The 27,349-nt window shown below is 32.3% G+C and overlaps 1 protein-coding gene across 2 annotated transcripts; it reads right to left on the bottom strand.

Moving 5' to 3' along the window:
• Positions 1-739: 739 nt before the first annotated feature.
• Positions 740-23,011, bottom strand: LOC117105924 (folliculin-interacting protein 1-like). Of its 2 annotated transcripts, none has more exons than XM_033247229.1 (15): positions 22,818-23,011; positions 22,693-22,722; positions 21,431-21,554; positions 17,912-18,043; positions 17,526-17,689; positions 15,552-15,661; positions 15,206-15,283; positions 13,041-13,210; positions 10,055-10,264; positions 9,414-9,586; positions 7,365-7,535; positions 5,257-6,621; positions 4,582-4,750; positions 2,582-2,776; positions 740-1,238 (listed from the first exon to the last, which is right to left on the bottom strand). In XM_033247229.1, the coding sequence occupies exons 1-15, from the start codon at positions 22,874-22,876 to the stop codon at positions 978-980; spliced, it is 3,411 nt and encodes a 1,136-aa protein (XP_033103120.1). In that variant the 5' UTR covers positions 22,877-23,011; the 3' UTR covers positions 740-977. The 2 variants fall into 2 exon arrangements, with proteins under 2 accessions (XP_033103120.1, XP_033103119.1); XM_033247228.1 differs by lacking the exon at positions 2,582-2,776 and adding an exon at positions 3,847-4,041 and having other exon boundaries at positions 22,818-23,010.
• Positions 23,012-27,349: the final 4,338 nt, after the last annotated feature.

Genomic DNA, 27,349 nt, shown 5'->3' with positions numbered 1-27,349 from the left:
AAAAGTTGAAAATGTAGTGTGTATTATTTATTAATTTATCTACTATTTATTTTATAATTTATACTTGAATATGTATTATCAAGCAGAATAATGCATGTTTAGACGAAGAGGTATAACAAAAAAATTCAAACAAAAAACTGTAATAAATAGTCAATAGCCCTCTCAAACTCAGAATCAAACAGAATGGAAATCTGGTAGTTTTAAGGAGGGGTGGGGGTAGGGAACCAGGTTACAAAGAAATCTGTGTTAAATGAAGAAGGAGGTCCACATGAGTTATTTCTTATATTGTATATGTAGAGCATTGAGTAGACTCCTTAGTGAGTGTTCAAACAATACAATATTTAAAAAAAAAACAATCTGCATTATAATGAAAGCTAAGAATGTGTTGTTCTTTAATTTGTAGCAATTAGCTGATTTTATTATTTTTTTTTTTTGGTATTCGTATCGTCACTTTACTTTTTGAGGGAGTATAAATAAAGAATTATCAATTGCCTGCAATTAAAGCTCATTATTAATTTACTCCATGAGGTTTATAGTGTATATGTCTATATTTAACTCATTTAAACCTGAATATATATAACTATTTAACATGAATATTCCAAACTCTTAGCACATTATATTCAATGGATAACACATTTTGAAATCCAAGAAGTGTAAATATATGAATATGTATTATATTAATCATGAATATTCAACATCCATGAATATAATCATTTCCACCTTTACTAGCATTTTCTTTACTAGCATTTTCTTCGATTTAATCCATACCATTTTCTAATCACTTTCTGTCCATATATCTTCTCTGATAAGAATGATTTATGCATCATTTATAGATCATTGTTATTCCAATAAAAAGGCTGTAATCTTTACTGTCCTTCACTATTCTTGTGTTCTGTTTTATATTCTGTAACAGTTGGAAACGAGGTATGTTTTGTTTTTCTTTTCATCAATGTAAAGCCGGTCCATGGTATTTTAGACTAACTTGTGGATGTGTCCGTTGATGGTGTATCCACAACCTGTTGCTGATTAGTGAAGCTCAATGACTTGTAGAGGCGTTCGTATATAACGTGTGAGGAGTGAACTCCAGAAACTGATAATAGCAAAAGAATGTCACTTTGGTCAATAGCGAGCCTAGTCTGCAACTCCTCAATGCTAGCCTCGCATGTTTTCAGGTAGTCTGTTAACAAAGTACTTTTGAAGTAGATCTCTTGTAGTCGATCCTCTAGATGCATCAAACACTGAGAAAAGATAAATATATGATTTAAAAGTTAATCATGAAGCACATATAAGAAGGGATTTTTAACTCTACCAGGATAGGAAGCTTGCCGATACCGCACTGCATGCCTGAACTTTATCGCTCGCGCATGTTGTTGTCTTTATGAAAGTTCTGCACATGCTCAAAAGTATATTGAAAAAATTACGATGGGACAGATTGTATCTCTCCTGTGTTAAACTTTGTTAAACCATGGAGGTATTATTGAAAAAGAGATCACTCGAAAAAGCTACGCGCATGCAGCGCTTTGCAAATGAACCAAGAACAAAGCTGCCGCAGCGTGTGAAGAACGTTTGCGCGATGCCTTTGAAGTCTGATGTGTTCCCCGCCACCAAATGCTCAGAAGGCTTAGTTTACCAAAAAATTGAACATGGCGAAATGGAGAGCTCATTATTTTTCTCAATGCGCACTACTTACAGTCAATCACTATGGCTGCGCAATTGTTTCCACAATGAAGCTAATACATTGATCTTTCAAGAAATACCAAACATAATATTTTTTTTTTAAATAGTTTCGAATTTAATGAAACCTTTACATCAGCTTTAAAAGTATGGTATATTTAAACTTAAATTTCCATAAATTGGATAAAACTCTATAATTTTAATTTTAACAGTTAATTAAGGAGTGATGGAGAATTATAATAAACTAAGTCATTTTAGGGTTAACGGGGGTTAACTATTCGAAAATTTAACCCAAAATCAGAGTAATTTTCAGTTTTACGCTGCCTTAGCTTTATAGTCGAACCAATCAATCTTTAGACAAAATTATAATGAACACAGAAGTAATTTTAACATATTTTACAGAAAATCTGTTCCTGAAATATACAAATAATAACATACTATAATTCCGAAAAAAGATATTTAATGGGTTAAAATCAATTGCTTTATTGCACAACTGCTCTGCTGAAGCGTATAAATGCATGTCGTTACCAAGTTGTTGCTAACGAAAAAATGTGAATTATAGGGTAATACGCCGGCGCGCGATCCAAAGGCAGGGAACACATTGGTTTGTCGCTTAAAAGGGATCTGTTGCCGAGTGATCTCCTTCTCAATAATACCTCCATGGTAAAACCAAGGTAGGTCTAATCAAATATTAGCAATTGTGAGCAATATACTTTCATTTTATATAGGTAAGTAGTACATATATGGAGTAATGCACTGAATAATTAGGTTTCCATAATTGTAGTTAATTCTCCTTTTTTTACATACTTTATGCACACCGTACACAGTTTGTGATGTGCAAGCCACATAGCTATGCCACTGTATATAATCTAACATATTAATGGTTCATGTGTTATTTGGTACTTACAAAATCAGGTGCTAGCTTCATCTGCCACAGTTCTTGTATAGATTGCAAAAGATTGGAAACTAGCTTGGAGCGTGGTACAATGGACGGCGGTCTGTTCTCCACTGCAATATCACTTGAATATAACTCCACTGACCATTTATCAGTATCGGCTACGATGCACACACTGCCTGCTATTGGCTCATCCAATACAGAGGTCTGCAGAATAGTAAGTCAATCAGTCAGTTAATCAATCAATGATCCAAAGAGCCAATTAATCAAATTCATTCATTTGCAGAAAATGTTGCACCAAAACAAAAAACAGGAATACAAAAACATTTTAAACTTTATCTCAAAATGATTAGGCTCTATACTATAAAAATAAATGCAAATGGTGCAATGCAATATCTCTTAAAATTTCTTACCATTTTTAATGTTTTAATAATATATTTTAATGTTTTAATAATATACCTTAATAAATTTTTACTGTATTTTAATATTTTAATTATATAACATTAGTACAGTATTTTGGAACATTTAAAAGTCTGTTTTAACTATTTATATTTGATCGCTTAGCTTCAAAGCACATTCCTGTTATATTTACTTATATAATAGACTGAATAAAATGAATTGAATTGAATTAAATTAACTTCTACAAATATAGTTTAATCTTTTTTTCATAGTATATTTTACTTCCTAAGTTACAGTAATGTGCATTGCATTATACATTTGATGACCATTAATTCTGCAGACTGGTGAAAGAAGAACAAAAAACCCAGCGCTTTGGTGGATCGATGACCATGGAGATGAAATAAAATGGACATTTCAAGTGTGAAGAACGTTTGCGCGATGCCTTTGAAGTCTGATGTGTTCCCCGCCACCAAATGCTGAGAAGGCTTAGTTTACCAAAAAATTTAACATGGCGAAATGGAGAGCTCGTTATTTTTCTCAATGCGCACTACTTACAGTCAATCACTATGGCTGTGCAATTGTTTCCACAATGAAGCTAATGAAAGATCAATGTAATACCAAACATAATATTTTTTTTAAATAGTTTCGAATTTAATGAAACCTTTACATCAGCTTTAAAAGTATGGTATATTTAAACTTAAATTTCCATAAATTGGATAAAACTCTATAATTTTCATTTTAACAGTTAATTAAGGAGTGATGGAGAATTATAATAAACTAAGTCATTTTAGGGTTAACGGGGGGTCCTGCACACCACATAGCTATGCTACGGTATATAATCTAACATATTAATGGTTCATGTGTTATTTGGTACTTACAAAATCGGGGGCTAGCTTCATCTGCCACAGTTCTTGTATAGATTGCAAAAGATTAGAAACTAGCTTGGAGCGTGGTACAATGGACGGCGGTCTGTTCTCCACTGCAATATCACTTGAAAATAACTCCACCGACCATTTATCAGTATCGGCTACAATGCACACACTGCCTGCTATTGGCTCATCCAATACAGAGGTCTGCAGAATAGTAAGTCAATCAGTCAGTTAATCAATCAATCAATCAATGATCCAAAGAGCCAATTAACCAAATTCATTCATTTGCAGAAAATGTTGCACCAAAACAAAAAACGGGAATACAAAAACATTTTAAACTTTAGCTCAAAATGATTAGGCTCTATACTATAAAAATAAATGCAAATGGTGCAATGCAATATCTCTTAAAATTTCTTACCATTTTTAATGTTTTAATAATATATTTTAATGTTTTAATAATATACCTTAATAAATTTTTACTGTATTTTAATATTTTCATTATATACCATTAGTATAGTATTTTGGAACATTTAAAAGTCTGTTTTAACTATTTATGTTTGATCGCTTAGCTTCAAAGCACATATCTGTTATATTTGTTTATATAATAGACTGAATAAAATGAATTGAATTTAATTAAAGGTAATTACTTTTTTTCAATTAATGACCTCATCCAAAAATATATTTGAATTGATCTAATATCTTTATCAACTCAATGTAAAGATCAAATCAAAATGACTTGGTTACCTGAGTGTTCAGTTTCACATCATTTTTCACCTTTTCCTTGTCTAGGTCCAAAACACCTTGCAGGGCAAAATCTGGCATATAGTTTGGCGAGTAACCTCCAAGAAGGGAACGCCCAAAATTCTCTAAATGACTGCATTGAGGAGCAATTTGGTCATCTATACACACAGAACTGAAAGTTCACAAAAAGAAAAAAAGTAAGGTTACTTGATATCCAAATGATCAGTTCTCATCTCCCCAAGCCTCAGATTTGGGTAAGAACATTAAGGATCCTAACAATCAGCTCTCCACGACCAGAGCCTCATAAAGAGAAAAAAATGGAAAGAAAAAAAGTCCCAAATAAGTAGCCCTCCACCCCCCATATCCCCGATCCTTACTGTGTGTGTAGTGTGTGTACATATACATAATAAATAACATTTTTATAGCGCAAAAGACAGTTAGTTTCGAAGCGATTTGAATTCCCAATTTTGTAAATAATCAAAAGAAAAGATGCGTTTCGAGTTTTGTTTTGAAAATGCACACAGATATTGATGTGCGGATTACATATGGAAGACTGTTCTTTAAAAATATATAAAATACAATTTCATAAGTTAATTATTTAATGTATAACTCATTCCCTAGTCAATAACACTTAAATGCGAAGGGAATGGAGATTCAATTGGAATTTAGCCAACTTACGGACAGAAAGGAAGTTCCTCTGGATCTAAGATGTCATTATCATAGCTTCCATGTGATAGTGTGGATTGCTTGGATAAAACTGAACTATTGGACATTTCAGATATTCCACGCTTGACTAATCGCGGGTCAAATCCACAATTCTCACTATAACTTCTATGCAAATGTACCTTAGGAGTTGTTGGTGTTTCTGCTGTGAGTAAACTATTTACATCCTTAAATTTTTCAAGTGTTGGCGTTGAATTCCCAGAGGCATTCTCATTTGTTTCTCTGTCCAGTGTGGCATCATTTACACAAGCCACACCTTCAATGTGTTTAATACTATCAGTTACACAGCTACCGGCATCTTGTTGTGACAGCATATTAGAATGGTCAACCATTGGGATATCAACTTCGATTACATTTCCGCTATTTACAGCATTTGAGAGATCAGGATAGAGTTTCTCGCAAGAGACTTGAGGTATCGTTGATTTTGATAGGCTATTTGGTGGCGGCACGTAGCCAGTTTTTAGAGATTCAATAGGGTTTAAATATTTTTTATAAACACTGGTTTCAGTTCTTGGAGGAATACGACCAACAGCAACAACCCTCTCACATTTGGCCTGCAAAGGAATGTCGTCATTTGTACGAACCAGATTATTACACACAGGGTCTAAGCTATCGCCAGTGGTATCTGCACTTTGTACGGCCACTAATGTTTCAGTAAGAGAATCAGTTAGTTTACGATTAACGATTGGTGATGGCTGTTTTGAACAGTCACTGCTACTTGATTCATCCGTTGCTCCTAATATAAACCTACGTTCTTGCGCTACGCGTTTTAGCTTTGCGTTGGAATTATTCTGTTCCCATTGCACTTCAAAGGCACTTGTCGGATGATCAAAGCAATCCAAACTGTGCTCCATAGAGGACGCAATTCCTGAATCTTGTTTCTTTGCTTTCAGTGAGCAGAAATTTGACCTTCCCAAGAGAATACTAGAATCATGAAAGTCTGTTTCTAGATCATTTGACTCCGCACTTGATTGATATCCTGAACCTTCGGCTCTGCTGCTTGCATTGCTCTCATTTCCGGTTGCAACAGCGTTCAATGCTCCATTTCTGATTGGTGTTTCATCACTGGTTGACCTACCGTTTGACCATTCCACTTCTTGTTCTGAAGGCATTGTGACAAATTCTGCAACATCATCAAAACTAATGATTGGCTTATATTCCATTGGAATCTCTTCTCTGACCTCATGCTTCTCGTAAACCTCACTGCATCTAATAAAATAACTAAGAATAAACAGGAGGCGACAGACCACTTCTGACTTCTTGCCCACTACCACAGTCTTTGCGATGTTGACGGGATAGCCGATAGAACCATATAAATCTCTGACAAAACAAAAGAAAGTGTGAATTAAAATTTAATTGTATATAATCTATATCATTATTTGAGGTGTGCCATTCCAAAAACCAGCATACTGTCGCTAATTGTTAAACCGATTAATTAGCATAAAAAGGTGGCAGTATTGTAATTCTTTTAAGCTGGTTACACTGCGTGCCACGGCAACGCGACAAAGAACGCATGCGAAGACGCGGACCCAATGGATCGTCTTTTTAACGAGGATCAGTTCAGACTGCCACTGACAATCAGGAGAGGGCGTTGCGTCGTCTAATGCTCGCCGGAAGCAAATGTGGATTCGTCATGCGATGGTCGTACGACCGTCATACAATGCAGTGAGTGACCGGCGTAACTCATAACTTTAGCAATAGTAAGTCAATTCCAGTAAGTGACCCATCATTTCAAAGCATGGACAATAAAAATATATTAAAACAAGTCAACATTCATTATTTACCAATAATGTAATTATGTAATTATATAATATTATATTATATTACAATTAAATAAAAGATACATGATATTAACAGTGTTAGATAGCAACATGATGTTATAATAATATCATGAATACAGTAGCCTTTCAAAAAATGTTCTTTTTTCGGTTGTATAAAAAAAGTGTCTCTCATGAGATTCGAACCTGCAACCTCTCGCAATCCAGTTATTTAATCAATATTTGATTTGATTTATTGATGCAACAAAATAAGTACATCAATCAAAAATGCATAGAATAGCTCACCCAAGCTGAGCCCAGAGAGGATTATAAGGGTGAGACTTTGCAAGGGTGTCGAGGAAAGTAGAGGAATGCTTGTCAAGGTAAGCTCTGTTTGGCGTCACTCCAGCTGGCATCACCGTCGGTACCCAAGCAAGGTGGTGAGTAAGAACAGCAGTCAAAAGACAACTCACAAAACTGGGAAAAAAAAACATAAAATTTAATAGTCATTTTTTTTTTTATTTATAGTATGACTGCCACTCTCTTGAAATCTCCAAAAATAAGATATGTTTATTTTTCTTCCTACTTATATCAATTAAAAGCATTTGACCATCTCATTACTACAACGTTTACGTTCAACAATAACTACTTTCTCCTCTGTCTGATTGTTTTTGGTAAAATCTACTTTGCTAAATAAGAAAACAAAATTATATTCTTATTTCTATTCTGCCCTCCTCTGGTGATCTTTGAAAAATTAAGTTTGTGAAACAAGGTATAAAAAAAGTTTCACCTTAGATAGGAGGTAAAAGGGCTTACAAACAGGTTTGAAGCTTTAATGAGATTTCTGAAAGAAATCTTATTGTAGTTTGCAGCATTTTGTGATACCCATAACCAGGTAACTTCAGGAGGCAATAATAATGCAGCAGTAATATGCAGAAGCTGTTGGCGCATGGGTTTCGTTTCAGTCTTGCTAACTCGAGGTCGGGGTTTCAAACTTTCACTGTGCGTTTTGCCTGTCTTCTAGGACAAGGTGTTATACATGTTTGTCTCTCTCCACCGGAGTATAAATGGGTACCCGGAGGTTCACTACCGGGGAGGAGAAAGGCAGCGTGAAAAGGAACTGGCCTCCCTACCACACAATACCGAGGCTTAGTACGATGGGCTAACGGCTCATTCCTCTACGTGTCATAACAAATACGGGACTAGCTTTACTTTTATTACTGTACATTCTAACATGCTGAATTTGTATAATAATTTAATTAGTTAGTTTGCATAATACTTTGCTAGTTTTTTTTTTTTTATCGGGAGATCAACGCCACATCCTCACCCCCATGACAAGACAGTCTTTGGACCCATGTAAATAGATTGATCATATAGGTTTGCGCCGCACACGTCCCATATTATCCAACAAGCTGCGAAAAGATCATAGTACCAAGTATATATTCATAGACTAAGATTCGTAATTTTAACAAAATAGTTTTCAATGAAAGTCATTGCAATGTCATCAATGAAGTTTTAATGAATTGAACTGAATGAATTCGATAAGAAAATAAACAAAAGAATATATAAATGTTTATAGTATTAAATATCTTAATACTTTTTGTACTACATTCAATAAAAGGTTAAAATTCCTTATATCACCAATACCTTCTACGTTGTTGTTAATAAATAGTATTAAGTACCAGCAAAAAGCTTATCACTAAAGCGAATAATTACGGAAGCAATTAAATAGACGACAAGCCCTGATCCACGCATGCAAAAGTAATATTTCATCAGAAGTCTAAACTATACTGTGTAACCTTGTATTTCTACACCAACTTCCATAATAAAACAAGTTTTGTTTGTAAATGTAGTAAAGTATAAAAAAGAAAAAAAAATTTTTTTTACAATTACTAGAGACTTCCTCTTATATAATATAATTTGTTTTTATAATTATTAATTTGGTTTTATTTCACACACAGCAGCATGCACTCAACATCGGAAAAGTATGCGACGCAGAGACTAATGTGCAATAGGCAAGTTTTTTTTAAATTTAATTTGTTTCCATGCTCTACAATCCACAGTAATTTACTATAAACATTTTCTGCATGCGGCTGTGATTATCCATTATCATTGAAAGGTAGTCTAAACCTTGATGGCAATCAATAATTATAAAAATATTTGTCGTATTAAAGGGAAATGCTAGCTTTAATTGAAGAGGTCAAACAAACCATGCATAATTGGTAAATAATTGTATGGAATGGGGTAGAAATATCACATTTGAGGTCAAATGATGATGTAACAACTGATCAATATTAGTTTGGTTAAATCATGTAACAATATTGTAAATTTTATTGTGGATTATTAATTACTTACAAGGATGTGTTTGCCGTATTATGCTGCTCTAATTCCGTCATTAATTCCTTTAGGAAGTGGTGGCACAAATGACCTCTTTGGCTCGGATAGCTCATCAGATCCAACCAGATAGGTTTTTGAATACGAGGAGCCGTGTACAAATTAAAAATGGCATTTCGAAAGTCTTCCAGACCCTGCGTAAAATCAAATATGTCACATTATTATATAGCTATTACAACTGCCTGTATGCCTGTATTTCTTTTCTGTTTATTATTAAATCTGTTATATGTGCATTGCAGATACATTAAGTCATCTGTTCTAGTAATACCTGTGTGAAGAATTCTGGAAAAACCATTAAAAAATTCAATTTCTTATGAAATCAAATAACCTTTAACAGGAACAGAAACAATTTTTAATGGTTTACAAAATTCCTAGAAATTATTTTTAAATAAATTACCAACCAAACTTATTATTTCATGTAATGGATGAGAATGGTATAATAATAATATGCATTTGTTAACTGGCCAAGAAATATTTTCTAATTCTAATTTTTAAGTGAAAGTTAATAACATAAATACACAATATAAGCAATTCTAATATTTAATTAAACTTAACACAGACTGTAATCATAAAGTAAAAAATCTCTGATTAGAAATACATACTTCTACTAAAGGTGTTAAGTAAGTTTTTCTTTGTAGAGTCAATGCCTTCTCAACCGTTTGCTTCAACTTTTGAAAGTGTGATTCAAAAAGTGAAAAATGCGAGAAGAAGAAACGCTCAAACTTGTTGGCTTGCTCGTCATCTCTGCCATCCTTGCCAAGACCAATCACAACAGCCAATCCAATCTTGGGATTTCTTCTTCTTGCAACAGGCTACAAATCAATCAATCAATCAATTTTAAAATTCTATAGTTGCAAGTTAATCAATCAGTTAATGTATATCGATTCATCATTTCTGCAATTTTTGAGACTATGGATCTCAGTATAACCTATAAATATTAAAATTTACTTGATTTTACTCATAGGACAATATCAAAATATAATAAAAATGATCACTTTCATGACAGCAATGAACTATACAATATTATGAAATAAAATTAATTAATTCATTAATTTCCTAAATATTGTAAAGTCACATAGATTAAATATCTGATGGTTGAGCTAGGTAAAATTTAGAAAGGTATGATGAGATAGGTTCAGAGAAAACAAAATTCTGGGTTTTGTTTGGATAAATATAACTATAAATAAAATAAATATAAATAAATATGTATATATAAATATAATATAAATAATAAATATAATAAATAAATAATAATAAATAATAAATAATAATAAATAATAAATAAATAATAAAAATTTAAAAATAAATAAAATAAAATAAATAAAATAATAAAAAATAAAATAAATAAATAAATAATAATAATAATTATAATAATAAATAAATATAAATATATATAATATAAATATAAATATAACTAAATATAAATAAATATAAATATATTGGGTGCTTGTCATGCCAGAACCAACATCATTGACCAAAATAATAAAACTGACATACATATTCCAAGTCGAGTCAAGTCACATTTATTAGCCAATCAAAACAGGAAGATGGCCAAGAGACTACATAATGGCCAAAAGGCCTGTCATTGTAGACTCTTCTGACATATTAAATAATGAATAATGTAATTAACTTTGTGTCTTTATAAAATTTTCTATAATATTTTGCTTAATAAATAAATTTTTCTGTGCTCTTCTGTGTGTTTAGTCTCAAGGTTCCAAAGGTCTACATTCTCATGGGTATGTTATGTTACATTACGTTACCTTTATTTATTTCTTTTGTTTTATAATTAAAATAATTTATAAAAATGCTCATCGTACTCCTGTGCGTTGTGTCTCCATGTCATTATAAGATTTAAAATGATCAGTAAATTACAGGAATCGACTTACTATTGCTGAAGTTATGAGTAAAAGTATTACAGCTTTTCGAAACTAAAGTATAACATACTGTCACATATATAATTACTCAGTTTAACATTAAGTAACAGTATGCTGGCTTTGGGATGGAAAGCCTCATTGACTTGAGTCTTATGCAATAATAGGCCTATAATGGGAAAATCAACCACAGCCCCTCTGATCCCCAAACCTTACCAACTGAACAATGACAATTATATTTCCTGCTTTCCACAAGGTATTGCATAATACATAGTATTGATAAATTATGTGAAATTAAATTTAGTGTACAACAGTTCCCTAAAACTGAGTAATTAAGATAGTAATTTTAAAGAAAATATGCTAATAATTTGTTGGAAAAATTAATACTTCAGAAAGTTAATATAAAAAAATAATATAAATCTAGCCCTATTGTTAATTTCCAAATTGGATACATTCCAGCAGTGACTGTGGTTTATCACTAGGCAGTGCAGGAAGTCCTTCCACAGGGAAAAATGCATGCTGGCTAATGTATTATATATTAGAATTGGCAGAGTTGAAGTGCAATAATCCGAATGATCCAAGTTTTGTCATCATGGACAGGAAAATTATGTTATTAACTCGTGTCGAGTGATTCCTTACACCACTCATTCTGATCATGTGATGTGCGTGGGTTCTCAGTAATTGCATAATTAGGTCATTTAAATGATTGAGCACACAGAAAGGTTGAATATGTGTGGGTTCAATCAAGATAGAGATACACATGAGGAACTAAATCAAAGTATTTATTAAAAAAAACAAGCATGACTTGTCAGAGGCAACTAAACCAGAAACATTTTAATTCAAATTATTAAGAGAAAGTATTAAATGTGCATGGGTTCTCAAAGAGTTGCGAAGAAGGTAAGGGAAAATGAATGAACAATTTAATTATAAAATAGTTGCCAGCTTAGAGATGCAAATCAGGAATATTTAATCAAGCTAGCGAAAGCTTGTGACTAATAAAATGAGCATTAGCATTAAAAAAAATATATTATCATTTCACATTTATTAATAAATCAAATAGTTGATGGAGTATGTTCACAACAGAGCTGGATAACAAAAAGTGTCTGCAACCCCTAATAAACAACAGGAACATGATAAAAAAAAAATAAGAAAAAAATTGAGAGAAATATATATCAGTTCCAAAATGTGCAATACAAAAAACATAAAAATGTCAAAATTTAAAGTTAATAAAAAATGTATACTGGCAGATAAATAGAACAGCTGTACTATAAGAATTAAAATGAGATGAGATGCTCTATGGAGAGAAATGAAATACCTACAATTGTAGAATGAGTGCAATAATATTAACACACAAAAAAAAACAAAACTTAGGACCATTGGACTGGAATGGAGGTGTAACAACTAAGCTACACTCCATAAACATTGCAGGATTTGAACTCAGGACCCTGATAAAGAGGTACTGTAATAATTAGCTATGCCTCTCTCCATCGACATTACAGGATTTGAATCCAGACCCTAAAAATAGAGGTAAACATTTGAACTACCAAGCTACAGATCAATTTTATCAGCATTGCAGGATTTGAACATAGGACCATAGGATAAGAAGTAAGCATCTTAATAACCAAGCTACAACTCATTTTTATCAGCACTATAAGCTTTGAATCTACTGACCTCCCTTTCCATTAAACGAATTATAATCACGGTTCAAAACACTTACTTCATCCTGTGATGAACTTGGATTGTCCATTGATGACCGCCGCCGTCCAAGGTTAATGTCCATCCTCATTGTCTGGCTGCGCATCAATCTCCTTGAGAAACTATTAGACGAAGTACTGGACACACTGCTACATGGTGAGGGGAAAGGGGTATAAAAGCTACTTGATGACCCTGGAATGAAAAAAAAACACATTTAATAGATCATAATTAATAAAAGCATGACCAAATGTTATTCCATATGTTTGCTGCCTGACAGCTGAATTACAGGTTTGCAATTAAAAATGCAAAAGTTAAAATCCGTCAAATAATACTGAAAAAACACCATTAAAATCACCAAAACAAAAACTCCAATTGCTCTTTAGGTGTGAATTGCAATGAATGAAAAAAATAGGGTTTTTTTTCTATTTTATGAGTACAATTTATACTCTTTGTAAATCATAAAAATAAGATTAAGAAATCTAATAATGATATGTAATATAAACATAAAATTTAACTATAATAAGAGGTCAAAAACATTACAGAGAAACTCAATACTAAATCTTCAACCCAATATTTCAACAGTGAATGCAAACTGACTGCTTAACCACTGACTGTTTAACAAAAGCATAGCAGAATTACCAGGGATGTTGTCATATATGGTTGTACATTTAACATGAATCAGAGTTTCTTGCAGTAGCTGGTAGTTAAGTTCAAAGCACTCCATGATTAAGCGGGTGGGTAACAGGTGCTTGGAAACATACAATTACTCAAGATCAGAAACCCTAGTTTAGCCAAACCGTGGCACGCAAGGAAGCCAAATCAAGCAGAAATCCTTAGATTTAATCATTCAGATAAATTGATTTATCCTTTATAAACGTTTTAATTTATTGCACGTTTTCCCAATCTGTAAGTCATAAAATGCGGGAAAAAATTTAGCAGCTCATTTAAAAGGATCAAATACTTGGAAATGATACACAGATAAGAACCAATTTTGGTTGTTTTTCTTACTGATTTAAAAAGATGTATCTTAAATATATTATTCCTTTAACTTAAAAACTAAAATGAGACTTAATTTATAGTAAGACTTATATCATGATAAAATAAAAATTACCCCCAAATATTCAAATATTGAAACATAATTCAAAATGATCAAGAAAGACATCAACTTCCAATGCAAAATAGATTTAAAGAATTATATTTTTCGCTTTAAAAAAAAATCATTAAATTCAATGGTTCATGTAAAAAAGTACAGAAATGGTATAATTTATATTTTTTACATTAAAATTTTTAAGTAAGACGTAATAACTTAAAAATACAAAGTAACCAAATTCAAATATTAAATTTGTTGTCAAATTTCACTAGCTTTAATCAAACTTAATCCACAATGTAAAATTTTGAAGTGATTTGCCAATACGGTTGTTATCATGCCCAAATATGGGTATAACATGACATCATTATGCCCATAATGGGCAAGTCATAGATATGACATAAACAAATTTAATACTGTAGACAGAGCAAAGGACAGATTACACTTTTGTCATGAAGGTTCATCTGGTTATATTATAATATGCCGTAAATAAGTAAATAAAAGTAGTCAAACATTGGTTTATTTATAAAGAATCATGTTCTATTTATAGAAAAATCTTTAATAACAAAACTATAAATCCAAACTTAATCCCTATCAAATTTAATTTATTTTATTTATTTGACTTCACACAGGCAAAAATACAATAAAATATCAATAAAATAAAAGATTGCCGGTGACGGGAAAAAGCCAACAGATGAACAAATCACACCTCTGATAGCGGCCGATCCTGACAATTTGACAAAAACATGGTGACATGAATAAATATGGTCATGATGATAAAACATCATCACCATATATAGGCATATCAAGACTATGGGCATAAATGTTCTATTTATAGTGAAATCTTTAATAATGAAACTATAAATCCAAACTTAATCCCTATCCAGACTATCAAATTTTATTTGACAATAACATGTGACATGTCTAAATATGGTCATGATGACATCACAACATGACTATATATAGGCACAGCATGACTATATATGGGCATACAACAGTTGTTTTGTCAAAGAAAATTTGATATTCTGTAAAGAGCTTTAGAATTATAAGGCCAATGACTGACAGCTTGGAATGGGAGAAATTATGTGTTTCAACGTTACCTGACATTCCTGCAATACCGCTCTCAGCATCTTTAGTGCTGGAAGGCGAGTTTGGTATAAAAATCGGAAGGCTCTGGGCTGTACACACAAATATGAAAAAAAGCATTTTAGATTGGATTCTATCTTTTTGATATAATTTTTTAATATAATTATCAATTCACTTAATAGGAAATATTTCTGAAGATAGATTCAGTGGTATAATAATTTATTATTATTAATATTATTATTACTTCAATTTCTTTTTTCAATTGGCTGTATATAATTTTTGTGTAAAAGAGAATAGGGACAATGTGCAATATGCGCTATATATTGACATTATTACTATTAAAGAATATGATCTGTCTACCTTCTAAGCTTTGGTGTTTGGTGGAGACATCAATATTTTTTAGTGTGGTGCTGATATCCTGAAGTGATGAATTTAAACTAACATTATCTCTTTCAATACTGTCGTGATCTCTGTGGGAATTAAAAATGTAAAATGTTCAGGTAAACAAATTATAACAATAACAACATTAATAATACCAAAATATTAATTGTAATACCAGTAATAAAACTAATAATGAAAATAATAAGAATAAATTAAAAAATTAATATGTAAAATTTTAGTTCAAGTAAATGTAAACAAATACCAACAATAAAACAATAACAAAAAATTCTAATTAATAAAACCTTATTAAGCCCTATAATGAACAAAGTGCCACTCACTTTTATTACATTAATAATAATGAAAACAATCGTTTTAAAAAGTAAGTGTGTGATAATCTAACAATAAAATATCAAAACACAGTTAAGAGGCTTAGGCCAAGGTTATACATTTTATCAAAAATTATTATGTTGAAATCTAAAAATTTTTATTTTGTTTTTATTGCTTGGTTCCCTTTGTAATATCAGGCTTAGAGTTAGGGCTTCAATGCAGTCACTGTGTAATTACTATTACTACCACAGAAATCATGTGATGTGTTCTGATTCCAAAGAGTGATTGTCAATCAAACAAAGACAGGAAATATACGGTCACATGATCAAGCCCCATGAAGGCATATATTTATAAACATATATTTCATCATACTACCATACACATAATACATGGCATAAATGAGGACCATCCTAGAAGTTCGCAATCTATCTAATGTTCAAGATGGAAATGGCACCTCTAGACTAGGCCCCCTAAATTTTAAAAAATGAAAAAAAAAATGGGGAAAAGGAAAATTGCATTAAAATTTATTTTATTTTTATTTTAATATTTAATTAACTTCTCACAAAAATACAGAAGTGAAGGAGATGAGTCTACAGGTAAAGAATACCTCTACAAGGGCTCGCTCCTTACAATTGAAATACAAAAATAGGTGCCATAATGGCATAAACTTAAGATTTTATAAATCAGCCACAACCATGGTGGGGCTAACCTAATCTGGACTCTCCCTGTGTAAAATTGAATACAAGTGGGTATAATTTTCACTGACACAACTTATCGCATATTCAATTGCGATTACCAGTAAACGCAAGATTGATGATCTTGTTGAGGGTCGCTTATTACTCAGATTTCAAAGTGAAAAAAAATAGACACAGGAAAAGCATGTGATTCTCACTCATGCTTAATCTCTGAACACGTAAATGTGAGTTATTTTGCGAGTAAAAATTGATTCAAAAGCAATCTACTTTTTACAATAAAAACATAAGCTAAAAGAGGGGGTTAATGATAGCACCTTTACCTTCTTAACAATTTATTTATGATTTTCATCATAATTAATAACTTTTGATAAATTATTATTTATTATTATTATTTTCTACCCAAAGCCTTTTCAGCAAATAGATATATTTTATTACAGGGAAAAAAAAAACACACACACACAAGAGAGCAGAGAGGTTAACTGTGGACGTACACAGAATTAGAATCAACTGACTTGTCCTCACGGATATCACTTTGTTACATTCCAAGCATCAATACTACAACAAAATAAAGTTGTGGCATACATAGAGTAATATTAATAATAATACATATAAATTATGTTACAAAAATATCAGAACCTAATATACATAATGTATACAGAGCACACATTTAAAGTTAATGATAATATACTTTTACGTTTAGCATACGGATACAATACGATATAACAGAGTTAAAGAATTGTGAAGTTCTAAAAGATCACTTATGAACGAAACAACAATGATCTCTAAATTCCAACAATCACCATAATATTTTGTGTCAAAAAAGCAAATGTGTTTATAACTCCCATGAAGATTGTGATAATGGATGATAACTTAGATGATTTAAGACTATTATAAAAAAATTAATAAAATAACAAAATGATAAAGAACTTACAATTGTGAATCCTTCACTGGTTTCAGTATGAATATTCTCGTTAACATCAGCTGTGGAAGGTACCTGAGAGTATGCACTTTTAGAGTGGAGCCACGGTAATTTATTGCCACCGAACCAAACATCATCTCACCTAGCATCTTCGCATCTGACCCGGGCTTTACAAACTGTAAACATTAAAATTATATTTTTGTAAGGTGTAGAATGGTGTATATACATGGCTTCGGTAGAATTTCAAAAATAGCCATCCAGCAACTTAAGCCTGAGACAGTAGCTAATTAGTCGGCTAAACTGGTGGTAACCACTCTATGCACACTGAACCGTCGAGATCTGTTGGACTTTAATAAAAATGCTACTAGTCTAATCTGACTTGTCTTAAATTACTGTACCTGGTATTTGCCATTCTCTCCATTGTCTAGGCACGGATTGCTTGAATTCCGAGGCAATCCTGTGCTGCATTTTCCATTTGGAGTAGGAGCGTAAAATTTTGAGCGAATTGAACTACATTCATACTTCCTTCCCTGAAACATGATAATATTAATACAATACAATTAATTGAAATATTGTGAAAATTATCTTTTCTACTTCTTGTCTATTATTTATACCAATTAACATTATGATACAGAACACATTACTGTATCATGATGCTAACTATACAGTTATTACACGATACATTAAAATCGTTATTATTATGTTTTATTATAGTTTTATGATTATCAATTTAACCAATCTTGTAAAAATTATTTTTTCTCCTTGTATTTATCAAATAAATAATTTACAAACTTCATAATAGTCTAGGCTTAATACTATAATAAAGTAGTTTATGGTTTTCTTATTGTTATGTCAATAGTTAAGCTATAAACAAATGTGTGGGGTAAAAACAAAATTCAAAATTCTTAAGAGATACCAATAACAATAAAATTTAAGTATATGTATAATATACCATAAACTTTACATAATAAAATGAAAAAAATTAAAATGGCTTGGGTGATAATTGCAGGTTCAAGAAAAGGCTCTACTCAATACTTTCTACTTACTATGTGGGCCAACGATTAATTGGTGTCAATTTTCATAATGTCATACAATTGAAACTAAGTTTTCATAATGAAACTTTTAACAGGATATGTCATTACCTAGCCAAACCATGTCAAGGATGAACTAGATATAAACTTTTACTGCCTAAAAATGAACCAATAAACTTCAGGTTAACGTGACACATCTGCAACTGTGTAGATAGTTAATAATAAAGCAACCGTGTCATTCATAAACATCGTATTGAGTGGGTAGAAATTGTAAAGCACGTCACAAAGCCTACCAATCCAGGAATTGAAGTTACTGCAATGGTTTTATCCTAATTAGTGTAATTATTACCATACTGGCACGGGTATCACTAATCAAATAATAATCATGCAAAATGCTTAAAACCTGTCCAGATAATTAATAATTTGTTTGACAAAAGCATGTGACATACCCAAATATGGTCATGATAATCACATTATGACCATATATATATATATAAGAACATCATGACTATGACCATACAATGGTTTGGTTCTTTTTTTTGGTCAAAGAAAATTTGATAATCTGGACAGAATTTTACACTATAAAATAGGACTTAGTGGTTAAGATGCATTTTTTGATAGAGTCACAGGATTGAATCATCCTTGATTATTCTCATAAAAGTACATTGTAGGAAAGATATTTCTTATACTTTTGTATCAAAAAATTCTCCGTCCATCGACATTAATGATTTCAAATAATATAATCTTATTTTTGCTGTGTTAGTGCACCTATCGCCCAAAAAAAAACAAAAGAAAATATCATTATTTTTTGTTTTAATGTTTTAATTATGACTATCACTACCATGAAATAACCAAATATTAATTCTTTATTTCTTTGACACAATCAAATAAATATAAAGTGTTTATCAATGATTACTGAACTGTTTACATCGCAATCACACTCAGCATGATCACAGGATACAAACTTAAGGAGGGTGTACTTATACGCAAGCCTACAGTAACAGTGCAGTTACTGGGCCTAACTGAGCTTATACCCAGGACTAATTGTGCTTTTATTAACCTGAGTACAACAGTGCATATGACCGGGCAAAACAGTGCTTATACCCACACTGCAACTTAAAGCAATTTTTATGCAATTACCAACGCAATATTGAAACATGTGATTATTCAGTCACTTGGCACGCTGTCAATTGAATCACAAGATGTAAATATTAAACAGGATAGGACTTAGTACTTGATAGATAAGCTGTGTACATTAGTCTATGAAACAATACCCTGGTCTCTGATTGGTCAATATCATCAGTTATTGTCCTACCAAACAGCTGAAAAACTTAGATCTGACTACAAATTTCAAATCTATAACAGTATATTATTATGACCAATAATATTATGAATAGACCAGCATTTATAGAATTTGCTAAAAGTAGACTGGCCCAATTAGGCTAGGCCGAGCCGATTAGGCCAAGCCGACACAGTAAAAGTGGCCGTCCTAAATAATTGTAGGTCGTCCAAAAGACAGCCGGACGGTTCGCTGGCTAAGCCTATATTGTCAACACATGTCAACTTGCCTTATTTCCCACTTAGCGCATCGATAAATTTTGAATTGGCACAATATAAATGTTTGTTATTTTAGTGAACTAAATTTTCATGCGACTGTATGCATTATAATAAACTAAGCTATATTTGGAGGTGAGTTGATTTGGTCATGAGAAAGAACTCTGATGTTAAGTAACATAACAACCAAACAGCAGAGCTATTGTTTTTAATACACTTCAACTTTAGGAAACAATAGATTGTTATTTATAATCCCTTTCCTAGTGGTTATTCTTACTACGTCAACAAAAAAAAACCACAATTGTCAGTGGGATTGTGCCACAAAATAAAATAAACAAATCTTAAGGCTCAAACTTGCATTAAATGCATTCAAAATTAAATCAGAACTAAATATGACACTTTCCTTCAAAATTGTGGATGGTAGATTTGAACAGCATTGTAATACTAAAATATTTTGCTCATGAGCATGTTTGTAAACTCTTTTAATTTCATCTTCAAACGTTTAAATCCATCAGAAATTACCAAAAATAACTTATATTTTTTTAACATACTATAATATACCCTCGTTATTCGCTATGTATTTGAATTTAGCTGGTCTCTCCTTGAACCTTCAGAGGTGAACTGCAATAAAATATCTAAAACAGGTTGTGTTAACTGGTTGAATATATTGTAGCCACGGTTGTCACGCCGATTGTTTCATGGTAGCCACCCTTTTAAGAACATTGCTATAAAATCATGCCAAAAAAACCGAGAACTACTCCCTGGTAAAATGCGAATCTAAGAGTTATTGCACATCACACAATGATGTGTTGAGCATGTAAAGACTAACACGGGGTCACGTTGTTAACTTGCGCGTGATGACCCTACTACGACTGTTCAATTCAATTGATACAGTAACAGCAACTGAAATACATTATTTGCGATTATTTTGCTAAAGAAAGCTTCTGTGATTATGGATTCACACGAAGGATTGAGAGACTGAATTATAGTTTTTTCCATTCAGATATCTATCTATTAGTTATAAATGGCATAGCAATGTCTAAAATTACAGACTACTAGTTGCATCAAGATTAACAGACGGCCCAGATAAAATCAACCCACAATGCCTTAGACCAAGCTGCTCCAAAGTACAAGTTGATTCTCATCGGTCAGTCTTTCATTAAACATTTCTGAATGTTTTATTATTGAGACCACATTATAAAGTCAACTGTCAGACAATATAACCCAAGCATTTGGCTGACATAGTCTACTGAAATCACCAATTAACTTGCCTGGTGGGCTACAGTAGTTGGAAAAAAAACAAGTGTTACGTCAAGGCAAGGTGCTACTTACCTTGCAACATTCTTCTACTTTTTTTATGGCTTTTGAATCAAACAATAATTTTTTCCCCTTGATGTCTGTCTCTTGGTAAACCAGAAGTCGAATCTGTTTTGGGTCAAATTCAGGTGGTTTCCAACTGTAATAAAAATGTTTTTTTTTTTAAATGTATAACTATACATGACATTGTCGGACTCAACTAAAATCTTTGTATGGTATTACTGCAGAATAATATTACTATACCATTTCATTAAAATCGTTAAAAAAAAATATAACATAATAATCTGTGCAATTTATAAGCAGGCAGCTGAATATAATGAGCTGTGTCCACCACCCCACTCACACTTTTTTTCGATTCTTGAATGATAAGACCCTGGCACTATCTACCTACACACGTAAATAGTCATATGCCTAGTCACTTGCAAAAAATGTGAATAATTTCATATAATCATTTCAAAGTTTCCTATATGACCGACATGGAAACATTGAGAGGAGGCAGTTTTCATGAGTAGTAACTTATAATATCACTATGGTAAGCATCACGAAGGTAAGCATCCAACTCAATCTACCACTCCACAGGAAAGATTAGTTAAGTAGGTGTTTTAGTCCTACTGTAGCCTAGTTGGCCGGGGAAATTACAGACGATCGGGCCCACAAGCCTATCGGGCCCATGTCTAGAACTCGCGGAGGAACAATGCGACGCTCCATACATTTTGTCATTTCACAGGGTGCGGCCGAAATTGACCTAGGCAAGCCAAAATGGTTTTGGAAATTTTCTATTTTGCCAATAGACGATCGGGCCAATATTCAATTTTGCCTAAAGTCAAGACGATTGGGCCCATGAGATGATTGGGCCCAACCATGAGATGATCAGGCCCAGGACCATCGGGTCCATTTCCGAGCCGATCGAGCCCATTTTCAAAATTGGGCCCGATCGTCTCACGGGCCCGATCGTCTGTCACCCGGCCGGGGGGCCTAGGCCAGTCCACTTCTGCCTGTCTGTGGCCATAAAAAAAGCTACAGTTCTAGGCTAGGCTAGTCTAGGCGCCCTTCCTTGTAATAATATAATATAAAATTAACGTAGCAACATTCTTGGTAGCAATATTGAGTTAATAAAGTCAACAGCATAATAACAGCCAGTTAGACGTTCATAATAACATAAACTGACTTCTACTAGGCCTAGGAGAGGACTATGTATTTTGTATGCCCAGCAGCTGAGGTAGCAACACATTCACAAACACAAAACAAAAATAGCTCATCAATAAAGATTGACTTACCATTTGTATGAGGTCAAGCTTTCTGGAGATCTGTGAGGAAAAAGACAGGAACAGAAAATCATAATTTGAGTAAGTGTCACACACAATAGCACATTCATCTACAAAATAAACTTATGAATACTTACTCTGCATTAAAACCACTTTTTCTATCTCTGTGGAACATACGATGTAGTACTTTAGCCATGATACAGTAACGTGCTTACTACATATTGACAACCATTACAGTATATCTCACATCACATGATTCACATACCGAAGGGGTTTTTGTCATCACGTCACACGACCGCCGCTCTCTCAGCTCTCCATCTCTCTCTCCTCGTCGCCCTCGTATAAAACGCGCAATCTCATTGGTCAATTCACTCAGAATAAGTCATGTGCAAAACTCGTGAACTCTTGTCACCTTTTCTTGCGGCGCGACTGTTTGTTTACATGAGATCAGCACAGGGTCGATCGTGCAGCGTTTTCTATCGGCACGGTCGACCGTGTATTGTTCCAGGTTTAACTGTGTACAGTCATGGAGGTATGGTACAGTACAGTATTGGCGGGGTCGGCCGTACCGATAGAAAACAGCGCACGTTTGATAGATGGCAGGGAGGGAATTCTCACTGTTGAAATAAACAATTTTTAGGCTACGCAATCTAGCATTTGAAGTCAAACAAATTGCAAACACAGGTTTTTCTTTTTTAATCAAATATATATAATGTGGGGATGAAATTCCTGAAATCACACCTCAGTCACACCTCGGGAACATATGCAAATTAGCTAAAATATGCAAATTAGGTTGAAAATATAGGGTTCTCATATCTTGGCAACCGCTTGTCGCAGAGAGTTGTTTTTTGTTTCAAACTAATCATAACATGCATGTTTTTATTTGCTCTAATGGAACATTTGCCTCAAAAATGAACGGAAATGCTACAATTGACCTCTGACCTTATATTAACTGAATTTGCATATCTCTGTGGCTAATGTACATAGAAACCTTACTTTAGGTCTTAAATCATTCAAATGCATGTTTCTTTGCATCATATTAATAAATGGGACAAAAATCTATAATCAAACCATAGTCACGTATACTCTTCATATGCAAATTAGCTCTTAATTATGCAAATTACTTAATGAAAACATAGGAATCCCATATCTCGGCAACCGCTACTGGCAGGAAGTTGCTTTCTTTTTCAAATTATGCGGAACATAATATATGTTTCTATTCGCTCTAATAGAAAATTTGCCCTAAATATTACCGGAAATGCTACAACTCACCTTTGACCTTATACTTATTGAATTTGCATATTTCTGTGACTAATATCAGTAGACGTGATTTATGTCTCGAAATCATTAAAATGCGGAGTCGCTTTCTTTTTAAAATATTTAAATATTAATGCATGTTTATATTTGTTCTAATTGAACATTTGTTCCACACAACATCCAACATGCTAAAATTTACCCTTGACACATATTCACAGAGTTTGCATACTGTATATCTGACACTAATGTCTGTAAAAACCTAATATATTGTTCAAATTAATGTTTCTTTTCAGGAGCGAATCTAGAGATGTCCAAAAATACTAACTAGGGGGCCCCTGCAAAATGTTTGTATTCTAAAAGCCCGAAATAGCCTCTGAGGTGTTTTGGGCAATGATATTTTTCTTTTCCTTCCAAAAAGAGCCCATCCCCCACCCCCTAAATCTTTCTCTGCCTTTTTTTTTATTAGGGGATCTTAAACAATATCTTTGTAACATTTCCTGCTCCTGTATATAAAATGTACGCCCTCGACCTAATTATGCCAATTATGGATGAAAATATAGGTTTCTCATATATTGAAAACTACTGGTGTTAAGTAATTGTTTTTTTTTTTCACGCTTTCAGAAGTTTCAGTCTCTATTTGCTACAGTACTGTATATGTATTCACCGGAATATATATCATTCAGGTTTTGATTCATTATACCATATATATTAATTATTCCAGAAATCACGCTGGCCACTTGCATTCTCTATATGCAATTTACTTAAATATGCAAATTAGAAGCAGAAATAGTTGCTTTCCTTTTTTTGCAATTGTTCAGAGCATGCAGAAATGGAGTATTTCATCATTTTGGGATATATTTATTATCCACAAAATAGATATCAAATCATTATTTTTTCGAAAATATATTATTATTTGATACTCTCTGTAATAAGACTTGTGCAAAATCACTAATGCCCTTGTTTATCACTAGATTCCCGCTCTATTTTCGTGTAACTTCATGACTACCGGTCAAAAGACTTGACATTGGTCTCAAATTATTTTTAAAATATGCCTATATTTTATATAATATATTTCTAAAGTAGAGAAGTTATGACAAAAAATGATCAGAACTCAAACATATTATGACCCATGTTGCCCATAACTACCGATCATCTGGATCATTTTCAATAGTTAAGTTTAAAAATCTGATGAATCTTAAAAATCGGCGATAGATGATTTAACTTGAAATTTATGTAACATCCTTTGGTCCTATAAGGAATAAATATCACATTATAAATGAATGGCTCTTTAGAAGTATATTTTAATTTGAAAGTAATTAATGTAATTCAAAAAGGCTTGCTTGTGAAGAACGCATTGCAAACACCTGATGAAGTTCTGGCATCGACTGCCTGCGAACTTGTGTTGATTAAATTATCTTTTCAAACTTAATCTCAGAGTGCTAAACTATTAATAATTCCTTAATGTGTTATAAGAAGGCGGCAAAATATATAATTTAGTTTTAGCCTCACCTCAACATCTTACCTCAATTATAGTTTCAGAAAATTGTTATTAGGTTCATCAATGCCTATATCATCACAAAACATTTTTTATGATTAGGATAATGACCAATAATATAAGGTCAAATTTTAATATTGATATATCACACTTACTTGAAAAAAAATTATTAGGATATAAGACCCTATATTTTCATTCTTAATTTGCATTGTTTAGAGCAAATTTGCATATGTACAGTGCATGTGATTATAGATTTCTATCCTTGCTATAATATTTTTTAAAAAAAACATAATTTTAATAATTAATTTTGTAAAAGAAGTTTCTATGGACATAAGTCGCAGAGACTCCATCAGTTAAAATGAGGTCAAAGGTCAATTGTATCATTTCCGACCATTTTGTTGACAAGTTTTCTACTAAAACCAATAAAAACATAAACATTTCGTACAATTTGAAAAAGAAAGCACCTCTCTGTGACCGGCCATTACCAAGATATAACAACTCTTTATTTTCATTTCTAATTTGCATATTTTAGAGCTAATTTGCATATTAATAGTTCGCTTGACCATGGTGTGATTATAGATTTCCATCCCTTCTGTAAATTTATTGAAAATAAACATGTATTTAAATTATTTAAGATTTAAGTAAATATTCTGCGGAAAGTAGTCAGAGATATGTAATTTCGGTGACTATAAGGTCAAAGGTCACTTTTTAGCATTTCCGTTCATTTTTGTGGCAAATGTTCCATTACAGCAAATAGAAACATGCATATTCCGCACACTCTGGAAAAGAAAGCAACTCTCTGTGACCAGCCATTACCAAGATATAGGAATCCTTTATTTTCATTTCTAATTTGCATATTTTAGAGCTAATTTGCATATTAACAGTACATGTGACCATGGTGTGATTATAGATTTATATCCCTTTGATTAATATATTGCAAAGAATCATGTATTTGAATAATTTAAGACCTAACTTAAGATTCTACATACATTAGTTGCAAATTCAGCCTACCTTGTCATGCCATAAAAAAACATAACTTGTTTGTTTTGTTTATCGTGTCAACAGCAGTTCTTAAACTTATCACGAATTAACAATAAATAAATGAATTACTACTCTTTATTCGTATATTTTTTAACAAGTAAAAAAAAATACACAGGAGAGGAAAAATAGTCTTTCCATGACGTGGTTGGTAGAGTACCTAGGCCTAAACGTTTTATGATGGGGTTGCAGATAGAGAAATAACTTCGACTTGGTGATTTAAAAATGATAAATAAAAAAATTTAAAATGATAAATAATCTAGGCCTATCGTACTATATCAACAAAAGCAATCTTTTAAAAATTAATTTATAAAATTAATTAAAATATTGTTTTTTTTTAAGGAAACATCGTAACTTCCAGTCTAAAGCGCATTTGATTTTAACATTGTTTATAATTTGCGCTATATATTCTCAATTAATACTGTCTCTTATACACATCTAGATGTGTATAAGAGACAGATCTTATCAAGGTTTTGTATAAATGAAATTAAAGAAATTCCTAGTTAAGTCCCAATATACCGTAATTTATGGAATTTAAGATTGAAGTTTAACTAGGCATGAAAATTCAATATCATCATGGTAAGTCTGTAACACCATGGAGGAATTAATTTAATTTTCCTCCATGGTAACACAAGGTTTTTTAATGATTTTCTCCGAGATGGCTTAGAATTTTTTAATGATATCTGGAACATTTATTCTTTGGGTTAAGACAAAGCATTCGGTAGATTTTCATTCACTATTTGTAATTTACTTTTCAAAATATAAAGGACAAAAAAAGACTTCTAAAACATTCTAACAAACAATTAAGCCGGGCACTCACTGCTCATGACGGCCGCCAGCCGACGCGATTCTATAAAGAACGCAACACGACGACGCGCG

Source organism: Anneissia japonica, unplaced genomic scaffold (assembly GCF_011630105.1).
Source record: "Anneissia japonica isolate Jap-2015-1 unplaced genomic scaffold, ASM1163010v1 scaffold288153_len396733_cov185, whole genome shotgun sequence".
In the NCBI taxonomy this organism is placed as follows: domain Eukaryota; kingdom Metazoa; phylum Echinodermata; class Crinoidea; order Comatulida; family Comatulidae; genus Anneissia; species Anneissia japonica.
Note: the sequence above shows the minus strand (reverse complement) of the source record. Positions and strands in the feature narration are given on the sequence as shown.

What these genes read in the sequence shown, in the direction of transcription:
- LOC117105924 (XM_033247229.1), bottom strand. Translation starts at nt 22,876, where the DNA reads ATGGCTAAAGTACTACATCGTATGTTCCACAGAGATAGAAAAAGTGGT. An exon ending in CAAGTTCATCACAGGATGAA is followed by an intron (nt 10,265 to 13,040) that starts GTAAGTGTTTTG and finishes ATTGATTTGTAG; the next exon opens with CCTGTTGCAAGAAGAAGAAA. An exon ending in ACTTAACACCTTTAGTAGAA is followed by an intron (nt 9,587 to 10,054) that starts GTATGTATTTCT and finishes GATTTTACGCAG; the next exon opens with GGTCTGGAAGACTTTCGAAA.